This window comes from Hyla sarda, chromosome 9 (genome assembly GCF_029499605.1).
Source record: "Hyla sarda isolate aHylSar1 chromosome 9, aHylSar1.hap1, whole genome shotgun sequence".
NCBI lineage: Eukaryota > Metazoa > Chordata > Amphibia > Anura > Hylidae > Hyla > Hyla sarda.
The window spans coordinates 101,495,222-101,510,645 of NC_079197.1; the positions used below are offsets into that span (position 1 = coordinate 101,495,222).

General features: G+C 42.0%; 1 protein-coding gene across 2 annotated transcripts in view; it reads left to right on the plus strand.

The window, feature by feature from the left end:
* COL4A6 (collagen type IV alpha 6 chain) overlaps window positions 1-15,424 on the plus strand; it is a 267,855-nt gene that overhangs the window by 72,855 nt on the left and 179,576 nt on the right. For both annotated transcript variants that reach the window (XM_056538783.1, XM_056538784.1), the window contains exon 3: window positions 7,331-7,414. In XM_056538783.1, the coding sequence (XP_056394758.1) occupies window positions 7,331-7,414 (84 nt within the window). The remainder of the gene's footprint in view (window positions 1-7,330; window positions 7,415-15,424) is intronic.

Sequence of the window (15,424 nt, forward strand, 5' to 3'; positions counted from 1 at the left end):
ATGACGTTTCTGAACATCTGTTTGACTGAAAAGTTAACATGACGTTTCTCAACATCTGTTTGACTGAAAGACAAACGGGGGACCCATGGCTCTTACCATTTAAATTCTTGTAGCCACCTTTTATGAATTCCGATCAAGTTAATGGGAGAAGGCTCAAGTGACTTATCTATCAAATGTTTATGACATTTTCTATGAATATAGAAAGTACTGTTAAATGGTGTTAGAATGTAATGATTGAGTAGACAATTGGTTGCTAACATTCTAAGATATAAAATACATCTACATAGTTATGTTCCAAATATCTTGGTAATAAACAAAAAAAGGTTTGAGTACAAATAAATAAGCCACTATACAAATAGTTTTTTTTACAGTAATATCATATAAAATGTAACATTGGGTCAAAGGGTGATATTGGCAAAGTAATCCTTTCAGATGGTGAACATTCTGCAGCTTGTCGAAACATGCATGAAATAAGTGATATATTTATATATACAATAACATTCCTATAGATATATATAGGGTTGATCTCCAGACCTGACATGCAAATATTTCACTCCAATGCAAATATTTAGCAGAGCATATTTACAGAATACTCAGCTTGTCAATTTCCTTTCCATGTCAGGAATTGCTTAAGATTGCAGGATTGAACTTGGGGTATGTTTTCTTTTTCATGCATGACTGTCCTTTTCCGTGCAGTTTGCGACAAGTATGACTGGTTAATAATATGGATAAAGAGGGCTCATTTATAAAAGGTGTAAACTTTTTGTCATTTGACTTTCAGCACATATGGCTCATTTTTCTAAAAGATATGCATCAAAATTGTGTTACATGGGAATTTAATATAGTCAGTATGTAGTGGACTACATTCTCTAAACAAGAAATGTTGCACAGATGTTGCAGATGGAACATTTTATTCTGTTTGAATAACCCTTGCACAGTGCATTTTTGGGCTAACCTATAATAGACTGTTTACAGATTGGAAGATATTGCACTGAGTTTGTGGCCCAAACCATGTCCAAAAAAAGAACATTCAAAAACCTACAACCAAAAAGTATAAATATATGGTGCACATGACTGTGCTATTGGTCTACTCTTCTATATAAGTAATCACATATAATAGGTGCAATAAGTTTAACCGAATGTGTATTACGCTCCTTAATACATACTTTTTTTTATTACAATTTTTATTATCATTTAAAGGATACCTATAATAGTCATGTTTTTATGTGTCTAGGACCTATATATCCCTAACAAATAGCATTTATATGTAGCTCACTTGCTTTTTGTTCTTGCCTTAAGGAGGGGGCATGTCCATCTCTCTCCCTCACTGTGATGACTCATCTGTTCTGAGTCTGGGTGCAGCCTGGCAGTCTGCAAATCACTGCACAGTAGTTTTTATGCATACATTTTCTATATGTTCCTAGTAAAGCTGGATGCTAATCAACAAAGCTCTCACTATGTGTGTCATTCAGCTTTCACAGACTCCTGAATGTCTAATCAGCTTCTTTGTCATTTAGAAGTCAGAAAGCTTTGGCTGTTCAAGCATGCTGGGAGTTGTCGTTTTGCATTGCAACAGCTGAAGCTGCAGTGTTTATAAAACACTGTGTAAGGGCAGTGTTGTCTTTAGCTGTTGCAAAACTACAACTCCCAGCATGCCAACACATCCTTTGTCTGTAGTTTTGCAACAGCTGGAGGCTCACAGCTGGAGAATACACAGCTTTAAAACAGAGTTTTACAAAGATTGTGTCCCCAGCTGTTGTAAAACTGCAACTCCCATCATGGGAGTTGTAGTTTAGGAACAGCTAGAGGCTGTAGTGGTGCAATGGTGATCTCCTATACTGGATACCAACACACTTTACAGCCGGTATCCAGTATGATGCAAAATACAGAGTAGTCTGTCTGCATAAAGATAGATGACCCCTAGTGGCAGCTATTTTCATTTTAGATTTTTTCGTAAAATTGAATTAATAAATAAAAATAAATAAATGTATATTTAATAAGTCACCTTATCAGTAGTACTACAAAGTATAAAAAGTTTTCCATAATGACAGTGCCTCTTTAAGCATATTTTCAATCGTTGTTAAAAATGTGCCCGCAAAATCGTAAAAGATTTGCATCCCTCTTTTTTACAAATATGTGTTCTATGTAAGTCTATAGGAAAGTGTCTGTACACACAATATGTAAAGAAATGAACATGTCACTTATTTACATTGCTGAAAAAATACGTATATATGTTTTTTTTACATACTGCGCTGTGGGCCCAGAAAGACACTTTCCCATAGACTTTTATTGAGCTCAGCACTCTTAAAAATATGTATACAATTTGTCCGCAATTTTGTGGACGCATTTTTATAACTAAAATACTCCTAAAATTACACTTTGTGAACCTAGCCTTTGTAATAACACTCTTAAGGTCAAGCTTTTTCCAAAGAGTTTTTGTTAACATTTTTTTTACTTTTGCCTTATTTTAACATTTTTTTTTATATTTTATTATTATAATGAAGTCTATGGAGAAACTTCATACACGTAATATTCTCAAGAGTAACTGCCCTAAATGTTGCTTCTTCATTGTAACATAGAAAAATAGGATGTGTATGCAGATAAGATCCATTCAGCCCATCTAGTCTGCCCAATATTCTGAATACTATCAATATTTTATATGAAGGATAGCCTTATGTATATCCCATGTAAGACTAAAGGGAAAGGCAAGTAGGATTGAAGGTCTAAGCTGGGCTTTCATTTTGTCCAGTTATTGGTACAGAGAGGGATCTCTTGACAGGGTTCACCAGTAGGAAATGTCATTCCCATGCAGTGACCCATTTTAACCAGCCCAGTTTGCAGTGACAACTACATTTGCTTTTTTTTTATTTTTTATTCTTGAGTGCTGCGTCCACCTCCCTTGGCTGCATGACTGATCATTTTTAGTAGATACAATCACAGTGTCATACCATATCTATCTGTAGAAATTAATACACTGTTTTGATGTTAAAGGGGTACTCCGCCCCTAGACATCTTATGCCCTATCCTTTGGATAGGGGATAAGATGTCTAGGGGCTGAGTACCCCTTTAATAAGCCCTAGGGGATAGGAACGGGTATTAGCTGCATATGGATCATTGTTACCTGTGATCCAATAACAATCTTACTGGCTTTTCCACATTGATACAATGTGAGGTGCCCCTTCAATATCATACTATCATAAGAGAACCTGTAACATTGAAAATTCAATCCACTCTGTAGGCATCATGTTATAGATTAGAAAGAACTCAGCAGACCCCTATTTAGCTTTGTGGGAGATGTTGCAAGATTTGTTTTTCATGTAAACCTTTGCTCGTTTAAGGCCACATAGTCAGGTAGGCGGTTCTGCTCAGTGATTGACAGCTTTTATATGTACACTTTTACAAAGATTACTGTTTATAACTGATCAGGAATGCCCACATGACTACTAAACCCAGAACAAGAAGAACGTTTCTATGAATAAATGACAACTTATTCAGGAACTTTTCCTATAAAGTATTCTGTCCAGCTCCTCCTGCTCTGTACAGGATAGCCTGCATCAATGTTACAGGTTCCCTTTAATCTCAAACTTGCCAATATATCTGATATCTGAGTACAAATTTTGGGGTGTTCCTTGGAGCAGGACTTAGCTTCCCACATGGCTGTGATGAGCTGGGCCGGCTCCAAATCGTACCGCTTACACAGGACTGCGGGGGGGAAAGCCCTCTGTGTCTGCCCGTAGAAATGCGCATCAAATATGCTACATATGAGCTATGTGTCACCCTATCCTAAAGGGGTTTTCTTAGTACACACATTAATGTTATATCTTTTGTGCCTGATCACTAGAGGAATGTAGTAGTATAACACTACACCTTATGGCTCGATTTGCCTTTTTGTGGAGGACACGTGGTCAGCTGATTATTACCAGTAGTCAACTCTACTGACTGAACTGAGACAACCAGTGTCTTGCGTTACTGATTGATACAGATATTGTGTTGCCCTAGAAGGAATAATGAAACACTATATACAGTATTTATTTTATATTAAACTCTATATTATTTCCCTTAAGGAAAAAAAAATTGAAGAATGTAAGCAATACATCATCCTTGGTCTAGTTATAAAATGTACATGCCTAAGGGCAAAGAGCCAGCAAGTTGTGACAGGACAAAGGAGCTTCCATTCTTGCTATTTTAGACCACTGCAGTTTAATCTTTTTAGTATTATAAATTTCTATACTATTAGAATTGTTTGTCCTATACTTTTCATAAATTTTTTTTTGCATAAAAATGTTTATCACACTAAAAATACAATAAAGCCATATTCTTTTTTTAGCCATATTCTCATGCTGTATAAACTAAATTCAGTAACATATTATTTGTCCAATGTTTTGCCATAGTCCTACACTTAAAACTCATATGACAAAAGTTACCGTCTTCATCTGCTCCACAACCCCTGAAGCGTCTTCCTTAATTTCCACCATACGTTTTGTTTCGTCTCACTAGAGTGATGTACCGTATTTTTCGTCATATAAGACGCTCCGGCATATAAGACACACCTAATTTTATAGGATAAAAGACTAGAAAATAAAGATTCTGAACCATATACAATGTAAAGTATAGGACAGTGATCTTCAACCTGTGGACCTTCAGATGTTGCAAAACTACAACTCCCAGCATGCCCGGACAGCCAACGGCTGTCCGGGCATGCTGGGAGTTGTAGTTTTGCAACATCTGGAGGTCCGCAGGTTGAAGACCACTGGTATAGGAGATAGTACTCACGTCTCCTCGCCGCTTCGGACTCGTCACCGCTCGTCACCGCTGCCCTGGATGTCGTCCTCCATCGCTGTCGCCGTGTCCCTGTCGCTCTGGAACATCTCTGCTGCCGGGTATCCTCGCTCTCCATCACCGCCATCACGTGCGCGACGACATGATGACGACGAAGGAGAGCGCCGGCCATGCAGGGGATCCCGGCACGGAGCAGACACAGAGGAGGCAGGTAAGGTCCCTCCCGGTGTCCTGTAAGCTGTTCGGTACGCCGGGATTTCACTGCGGCGGTCCCGAACAGCCGGGTTAGTGTTATTTTCGCTTCAGACGTGGCGGTCAGCTTTGATCGCCGCGCCTGAAGGGTTAATAAAGGGCATCATTGCGATCGGTGATGTCCTGTATTAGCCGCGGGTCCCGGCCGTTGATGGCTGCAGGGACCGCCGCGATAGGACAGGTATTCGCCGTATAAGACGCACCAACTTTTCCCCCCAGTTTTGGGGAAGAAAAAGTGCGTCTTATACGGCGAAAAATACGGTAAGCTTGTTGTGGTGATCTTTATGAGGTTTCTGGGTATATTTCTACCGCCTTTACTATGCTCTTTGCCCATCTCATACCATCCTACCTTTCCCTAACACTTCTTCCCACTTGTAGATTAGTATTACTTGTCCAGTTTTCTCAAACCATTATTTAGAGAAATGGTTAAAAAAATAGTTTCTTATCCTTTTTTTTCTCTGCACAAACTTATTGACAGAATGACTATTTTTTTGATCAATGCTTTTGGCCTTTTAAGAAAATGGGGAGGTTTATCAAAAACTGTCCAGAGGAAAAGTTGCCAAGTTGCCCATAGCAACCAATCAGATCGCTTCTTTCGTTTTTTGACAAGGCTTCTGCAAACTGAAGGAAGCAATCTGATTGGTTGCTATAGGCAACTCAGCAACTTTTCCTCTGGACAGGTTTTGATAAATCTCCCCAAATCTGTCCAGCTGCTGTATTTGCTGCTAAGAACTGCAGACACCATTTAGGGTGCGTTCCCACAGGGCGTATACGCAGCGTATTTGACGCTGCGCAAAATGTATGGCAGCAGCGGGAAATACGCTGCGTATCCCTTGCTCACTATACACACAGGGCTTTCCGGCGACAGCCCTATGTGTGTAGTGAGTTTTGGAGGCGGAGCCGCGCGTCACAGATACGCCGGCACACGGCCCCGCCTCCAAAACTCACTACACACATAGGGCTGTCGCCGGAAAGCCCTGTGTGTATAGTGAGCAAGGGATACGCAGCGTATTTCCCGCTGCTGCCATACATTTTGCGCAGCGTCAAATACCCTGCGTATACGCCCTGTGGGAACGCACCCTTAAAAGGAAACTGAATCTTTCCTGAAGCTGATGGTGTTTGCCAAACTTATGCATTTGTCTTTTTATTTCTTAGCCAAGTGTCAAACAGGCGTGTCGAGCTGCTCATGTGCCACAGCCTTGCACATCTTCTCGCTCACCCTAACCTTCCAGTCCATCCTTGATTGACATACATAGCCCTGTACATAAGTCAAAAGGGGCCTGGGAGGTTCCCTTTAAGGCTAGGTTTCCACTTGGTTTTTTTTCTGGCAGTTTTTGGATATCTGCCACTGCAGTTTTTGAGCCAAAGTCAGAAGTGGATCCATAAGGGAGGAGAAGTGTAAGTCCTTCCTTTATATGTCCTATTCCTTTTGAATCACTTCTGGCTTTGGCTCAAAAACTGCAGTGGCAGTATTCCAAAAACTGCCAGAAAAAAAACCAAGTGGAAACCTAGCCTTATTCTTATAACTTCCCGTCTCAGCTTAAAGTGTGGCTATTGATGGATTACATTCTGATTCTTTGTATTTTGGCATGCTGTTGTAGCAGTGTACCTCTATAAACCTAACGTGACCAGTCCCCTAATCCTAACTTGAATATTTCATTGATCTGTGCCACTCTACACTAATGTCATATATTACAAACACCTCTTTTCTTATATCTCATCAGCATTTTCTTTTTTTTCTCTCGGTCCATACAGTGTTAATGTATTCAACTTTGGATGCTTTGTGTTAATGGTTCAGAGCATTTTTATAATGCTTGAGATCTAACTTTGTTCAGTCAGCCATTTAGACTAGAATAATATATATTACTTGCAAATGAACTAGTGGGTGACTAAGTATTCTTAGAGTTTTTGCTAAGCCACCTGTTTAAACTATGCATGGGGCAGCAGTATATAGTTTGTCCTTTTTTTATTTACTACATATTCACAGTATTCGTTCTCCATCCAGCTGTACAAGAAGGTTTTATCATCTGCATTCTAAGATTAGCAGATGGGCTATACCCAGAGGTCATTCATTTATATATACATTATAGAGAAGTAAACATTCCACAAAGGCTCTTCTTGGGAGGCTGCATTCTATATATTCTTATGTCATATGTTACCAAACACTTGTCAGTGGTGATTACAGCTCAGGACATCAATGTCAGAATGAAGAGAAACAGTTATTAATGTGACTGGTAATCTATTTATGTAAGGTTTGATGGAGCCATAAATGATCTCATATTTATGTTTTCCTTTACAGGGAGGAAAGAAGACCTATCAGGGGCCATGTGCAGGACGAGATTGCAGCGGGGGCTGCAAATGCTTTCCAGAGAAAGGAGCTCGAGTAAGTTTTTTTCCTTCCACATTGGATGGAAACTTTGCAGCTAATTCTTATCTCTTCATTTTTTTTCACAAAGTACATCTGGAGAAACAAGAGTCTAGTAACATTATGCATCTGTGTAAGAGATGGAGAACATCTGTGGGACCATGTGGTCTTCTGACCTAACTGGGGGCCTGCCAGATATTGGCTCTTCCACCTTCTTTGTAGCTGTCATACAGCTGAACATATGGTCCAGCAGGTTTTTCCCTAGATTTGTTTAACACAGTTTTTTGAGCAGTAGGTCGACACGTGAGCTTTAAGTATTATGACTGTCAATGTATCGGTATGTTCATTTATCCTGTATGAAAGAAACATTGCAAGGGCATAGGCAAACAATTTATACAGAGATATTTATTCAGAGATTTATACAGTAAGATTAAAGAAAGATGTTGTTCTAGTTAATACTATGTAGTCTTGATTCAGAGAAAAACAAATCTTGTAAGGTAGCTGCCATTTGTCCTAAATGGGTTTATCGACCATGGAGCAGTGGGGTCTGCACATGCTCTGTGCATTGTCTATGGGAGTGCCATAAATACCACAGTACAGTGCTCAAATATCTACCTACCTATCTTCCTTCCACCTTTATTTGACGTGCCTAAACATAGTGCAGCCAATCACTATCAATGGTCTTGTGCTGACTACTCCCTAGAACTGGCAGGGAGGACTGAAGGAAGGTTGCTGAACTCATTGAAGATAAAACAGTGGGGGTTGTGTCTTTTGTTGTTTTTTCATCCTTGCAAGCTGTAGTTTTTTTGTTACTCACACAAGCCCTTTAAGGCCAGAACTGTTTTGTGACTTTGGGCACGATACAGGTCCATTAAACAAAGATCACAGTGCCAACTGAGGTGAGGATGTACCAAGACCGGCCCATCCATATGCTATTTTTAGGTTAAGTTCCACCCTCTCACCCATACTGGATTTATTGAAAGGGGCAAGCCTCTTGATAAATCCGGTGCATCTGAGTCTGCCTGCGTCGCTGCCTCATAAATCTACACCAGCCCCAACTGGTGTAGCTTTTTACTACAATTTACGCAATGCCCCTGTGTACATGCTGTGCCCCCTTCCCACCCACTTACCGAGCATGGCGTAGACCCAGAAAAAAGTCGAACATTTTTGTGCAAACGCATTGTTTGTGCAAGTATGTGCAACTTTTTGTCAGGCCTGTGTCTTGCGCAAACTCCTTCTAAAACGTTATTCATCTAAATTAAATCTCAAGTAAAACTCTCAAAATCTAGAAATCTAGCAAAAATATGCCAGTGAGCTCATGTTCCTCTTCTGTGGAACCTTTTCTATTCATTAGCTTCATGATATGTCATGGTGGTAAGCCCCAATTGGCATCTGTACACAAAGGAAAAAGATTGCTTAGCAAAGAGATATGCAGAACATTTGCTCTGTGTCCAATTGCTGCCGTTTTGCTGAAAGATCACATTAATGAAGGCATCATGGCATCTTAATGTGAGTGATAATATTTTTCTGTGACTGAAGAACAATGGTAATGGTAGCTTAAGTCCAAAACAAAGCTCTCTCACAGCTGCTGACCATAACATAAGATCAGGAGCGCACAAATCTGTCTTCTGCTCCTCTCTCAAGCCTTGGCATGGCTGTTTGAACTGGCTTTAGGAGTGTTGACATTACACTAAAAGCTGTTGGCATCCCTTTTGTCGAGATGTCACAAAGATTTGGTCTGTTTTCACAGTCAATCTGAGAACAGAAAGTGCCTCTGCATCAGACACATCAGGCAAGCTGGGGACCATATGAACTTCTCCATGGTTGTGTTTTTACTCCCCGTCTTATGTTTTGAAAGCATGTCTCCTTATGTTTTGAAAGCATACCTCCTTCATATTGTGAGACAGTATAGAAAGGGTAAGACGGCACTACTAACGGTCATATCATGCAAAAAGTAAAATTAATCCGTGCTGGAGGAGCAGCGTCCGGAGAACAGGGGTGCTAGATGCATGTGAAATAGAGACATCTGTATATGAATCCGCAGAAAGAAATTCACATGTGCACTCACCTGTATAAAACGTCACTTTTATTTCGTCATCATCATAAAATACAAGCCGGCCTGGTGGGATCGGGAAACAAGGAGCGCAGCAGCCTCGGCTGCTGCGCTCCTTGTTTCCCGATCCCACCAGGCCGGCTTGCATTTTATGATGATGACGAAATAAAAGTGAAGTTTTATACAGGTGAGTGCACATGTGAATTTCTTTCTACAAGCTCCTTCATATTGTATTGCTTGATTCCTATAATGCTTTTAGACCCTTTATCCCAGGTATTTTTTGCCACACTGAGCAAACAAACTGGCTATTGCTTTTTTTTATAGCATGTTATACTGTCAATGTCTTTAAGATCGGATTAGAACAAAATATGGCTGACATGGGTTCTTTCGACAGTTGTTTTTTTAGGGCTGTATTAGATGGCCCAAGATGCCCAGGGGACCACACAGGGCCTTTGAGGCAATCAGCCATCAGCCACACTTCATCTATTATACAGAGACATGTGTAGCTGATGAATGATGTTTTTTATTTTTAGATAAGATACGGTCCCACGTACAGCTTGCACAGCGTATTTCACGCTGCGCAAAATCTGCTGCTGCAGCAGGAAATATGCTGCGTAATCCCCGATCACCATACACACAGGGCTTTCTGGCGGCAGCTGTGTGTGTGCAGTCAGTTTTGGAGGCAGGGCTGCACACTAACATGACTGTGACGTGTGGCCCCGCCTCCATAACTCACTGCATACGTAGGGCTGCTGTCGGATAACCCTGAGTGTATGGTGATCAGGAATTATGCAGCATATATCCCGCTGCAGCAGCACATTTTCACGTAAGCAGTACCCGTACCCTAAGTGGGTCACAACTTTTTCAGCTGACAAATGGCTCTTTGGCCCCATTACACAAAGTGATGTTGGCCTGTTCGGTTGATTATCCCCTGTGTAATAGGGCCCTTAGATTTATTTAACTAATTTACTCTTTATTTTTACATCTTTATGTAGTGGATCACACAAGGTAAGAATAGTCCTTTGGGGTCACTATAATTACACAATTGCGTTGTTCACATGTTGCAGATATGCTGCAGATTTTTTTCCAATTAACTTCAAAAGTAAAAATTTGCAAGAAATCTGCTGCAACTCTGTAACAGATCGGCAAGAAATCTGCAGCATATGTGCATATACAGTATATTTATATGAGAAAAAAACCTCATACAATCTTATTCCAGCTTTCTCTTCTCATGTTCATAAGCATCTGATAGTTTAGCCTGATTTGCTGAAAAAGTGGATGCAAATCCAAAACTGAGCTAATATTATCTAGTGGGAAATAGATTTTGGAAGAGATGTTGCTCAGACCTTTTTTCACTCATGTCTAAATATAAAAGTCCTCATGTCTGTAAACAATCATTAACTATGGCAGCATAGAGGCTATTACATATCCAGCAGAGATTCATCCCCTTTAAACCCCCTTAATCTGCTTAACAGCAAATGGTTGAACACTAGTCTGAACTTAAAGATTTTACCATTCCATAGAAAAAAATGAAAGGAATTTGTTTCATGTTACAAAAGTCTGCATTTAGATAGACAAAGAATGAAGAAAAGTTGTAACCACCAATTAACCTCATTCTCCATTGTAATTGTGAGAAATTATTGGTTTCATAATAAAAGCGATGGGTACAGTCACATTGCAGGCCAGTATAGATTCAGCTATTATTGCATGGTTGCGGAATGGACAAAGAACAGAATACATAATGATGCTTGACGGATGGCCTCCAAGTGTATGCAGTGAGCCCCTGTTTCTCTGACTTTTACTTGTGGAACAGGATCATGAAACAGGAGTTATGGACGTCAGCTTCAGGCCTAGATTAATAGTTCATATAGACAGGGGTCATCTTGTCTTTGAAAGGAGTCATCTCATTGCAAAGAACCACTTTTAGAATTACCTAGACCTCAGAAAACAGCTTATTTTGTCAGGAAATGTCATTTCAGTTGTAGTGGCCACTACAGGGGAAATGCAGTATTACATGTGAGCATATACAGGAGTTGGCCCACTAACATTTCTTCTCATAAATGTATGATCTCATGGGGTCCAATGAGTATATTAGACTGGAGGTCCCAGACTTCCCCATGTAAAAGGAGTGGTAGTGCAGTATCTTTAGGGCTACCCACACAAAAAAAAAAAAAAAAAACAATAATGGATATATTTGCACCTCTTTCTGTCTTATGGACCCACTCCTGGTTTGTTTAAAAATACTAATAAATTACTGTGTGAAGCTAGCATTAGACTGACAGAGAAGGCTGAGGAGTGCACTTGGCTATCTCCGTCAGTCTCAAAGACACTGAGTAGAGCCGTGCATGTACAATACTGCTTCATTTACTCAATGGGGGAGATTTATCAAAACCTGTGCAGAGGAAAAGTTGCCCAGTTGCCCATAACAACCAATCAGATCGCTTCTTTCATTTTGCAGAGAAAAGTGGTGGATAAAATCCAGGAAAACAGGATTTTTTCCACCTCTTTTCATTGCCCATCCAGCGACCGAGAGGAACCTGGAAAGGAAACCGTGGCTGCTGACCTCCATTTCTTCCTGCGAGTCTATATGCCTGCTGAGGTGTTGTGCTCTTAGCACAACACGATTTGGTAAGCCTTCAATTTTTGTGCACATTGAAGCCACTCTGCTATACCGTCCACACTAGGAGCGCACCTTGTTGTTTTTTGTCTTTTTCACATTCATTTCATTTTGCAGAGGCCTTGTTAAAATGAAAAAAGCGATCTGATTGGTTGCTATGGGCAACTGGGCAACTTTTCCTCTGAACAGGTTTTGATAAATCTCCCCCAATGTACTTGGGGATTAGTTTGAATCCCAGTTGTCAGACCCCCAGTGATCATATATGTATATCACCTCATATACGCCTCATGTATAAGCCTCATTTAAAGGAAATCTGTCATCAGAATCACCCGCACTAAACCTGTTACACAGGCTTGTAGTGCGGGTGATCCTGATTAAAACGCTCCTTACCTGGTTAAAAATGGTTCAGCGGTTCTTAAGATATCTATATTTTTAATTTTCTGTTATTCCCTGGCTTGGGACTCAGTGGGAGGTGTTATCATCTGGGACTCGGCCACACGTCATTCTAGCTGGGCGGAGCGGCCACCCGACTCATGAATATTCATGAACTTATCCTCCTGGTCTAATTCTTCTTTCTCGGTCTCGTGTGGAGGGCCGCGCATGCGCCGCGTTCCGTACACCCGGAAGCGGTGTTCTCCCCCCGGCTTCACTCAAGCTGCGGCCCTATACAAGTAAGAAGATGGGCTGCATAAGTGAAAAGCCGGGGGTGGGAGGCAGGGAGGTTCGGAAGGTGTATTTATTCACAAACAGACCGAGAAAAAAGAATTAGACCAGGAGGATAAGTTCATGAATATTCATGAGCCGGGCGGCAGCTCCGCCCAGCTAGAATGACGTGTGGCCGAGTCCCAGATGATAACACCTCCCACTGAGTCCCAAGCCAGGGAATAACAGAAAACTAAAAATAAAGATATCTGAAGAACCGCTGAACCATTTTTAACCAGGTAAGGAGCGTTTTTATCAGGATCACCCGCACTACAAGCCTGTGTAACAGGTTTAGTGCGGGTGATTCTGATGACAGATTTCCTTTAAAGGGGTACTCCGGTGAAAAACATTTTTTTTTTTAAATCAACTGGTGCCAGAAAGTTAAACAGATTTGTAAATTACTTCTATAAAAAAAAATCTTAATCCTTCCTGTACTTATTAGCTGCTGAATACTACAGTGAAAATTATTTTCCGTTTGAAACACAGAGCTGTCTGCTGACATCATGAGCACAGTGCTCTCTGCTGACATCTCTGTCCATTTTAGGAACTGTCCAGAGTAAAAGGAAATCCCCATAGCAAACATATGCTGTTCTGGGCAGTTCCTAAAATGGACAGAGATGTCAGCAGAGAGCAATGTGCTCATGATGTCAGCAGACAGCTCTGTGTTTCAAAAAGAAAAGAATTTCTGCTGTAGTATTCAGCAGCTAATAAGTACAGGAAGGATTAAGATTTTTTAATAGAAGTAATTTACAAATCTGTTTAACTTTCTGGCACCAGTTGATTTAAAAAAAAGTTTTTCACTGGAGTACCCCTTTAACTTTTTTAATTTCTTTTCTGTCTGACCACAGTGTTCTCTACTGTACATGGGTAACAGGGGTGTATATGGGTGACAGAGGGGTGTAGAGGAGTGACAGATGGGTGTAGAAGAGTTTACATGGGTGGCAGAGGGGTGTAGAGGAGTGTATATGGGTGGCGGAGGGGTCTAAAGGGGTGTACATGGATGGCAGAGGGGTGTAAGAGTGTACATGGGTGGCAGAGGGGTGTAGGAGTGTACATGGGTGACAGAGGGGTGTAGAGAAGTGACAGATGGGTGTAGAAGAGTGTACATGGGTGGCAAAGGGGTGTAGAGGAGTGTACATGGGTGGCAGAGGGGTGTAGAGGAGTGTACATGGGTGGCAGAGGGGTGTAGAGGAGTGTACATGGGTGGCAGAGGGGTGTACATGGGTGACAGAGGGGTGTACATGGGTGGCATAGGGGTGTAGGAGTGTACATGCGTAACAGAGGGGTGTACATGGGTGACAGATGGGTGTAGAGGAGTGACAGATGGTTGTTCAAGAGTGTATATGGGTGGCAGAGGGATGTAGAGGAGTGTACATGGGTGGCAGAGGGGTGTAAAAGGGTGACAGAGGGGTGTACATAGGTGGCAGAGGGATGTACATTGGTGACAGAGGGGTGTAGAGGGGTGTACATGGGTGGCAGAGGGGTGTACATTGGTGACAGAGGGGTGTAGAATAGTGTACATGGGTGAGAGGGGGGCGTCAGAGGTGACAGGGGTGGACAGGAGTGACAAGGTGGTAACAGAGGTGATAAAGGGACAGAGGGGTGAACATGAGTTACAAGGATGTGGTCAGAGGGTTGGACAATAGGGGGTGAACATGGGTGACACAGGGGATGGAAAGGGATGACAGAGGGGTGGATAGGGGGATGGCCAAGATGGACATGGATGACAGGAGGGTGGACATGAAAGATGGGGTCAGAGGGGTGGACAAGGGTGACAAGCGGTAGAGGGGTGGACAGGAGTGAGAGGAAGGGGTGGACTGGGGTGACAAAGGGACAGGGGGGTGAATGGGGGGTGGACATAGGTGATAGAGTTGTAGACTGGGGGGTGGTCAGAGGGGTGGACATGGGTGACAGGGGGATGGACAGGGATGACAGAGGGGTGGCCAAGGTGGACATGGATGACAGGAGGGTGGACACGGGAGATATGAGGGTAAACAGGGATGACAAGGGGGATAAAAGAGGGGTGACAGAGGGGTGAATAGGGGGGTGGACATGGGTGACAGCGGGTAGATGGGGGTGTGGATAGGGGGGTTAAAAAGGGTGACAAGGGGTAGACTGGGGGTGAACATGGGTGACAGGGATGGACATGGATGACAGGAGGGTGGACATGGGTGAGGGGGGGATGGACATGGGTGAGGGGGGGAAGGACATGGGTGAGAGGGGGGATAGACATGGGTGAGAGGGGGGATGGACATGGGTGAGGGGGGTGGACATGGTACAGTAGACCATAAGCAAGCCATGGGTAGACCATAAGCAAGCCGAGGGGGACGCTGGGGCATGGGTCACTACACCGGCCCAGCGCAAATTCTGCATTCTTCCTCTATCTGGCAGGGCACTCACTCACTGGGCCGCAGAGGAGAGGGGGACACAAGCACGCACACAAACTTCCCTCCCCCTTCAGCCCGGGGAAGGCTGGGGCAAGAAATTAAAATAAAATAAATAAATTTGACGGCAAAATCGCACGGCACCCCGGTTGGGAATCACTGACCTAAACCATAATTTCAAGGAGCTTCTTCTTTACATTGATTATTATACACATATATATATATATATATATATATATATATATATATATATATATATACTGCTTGATTTT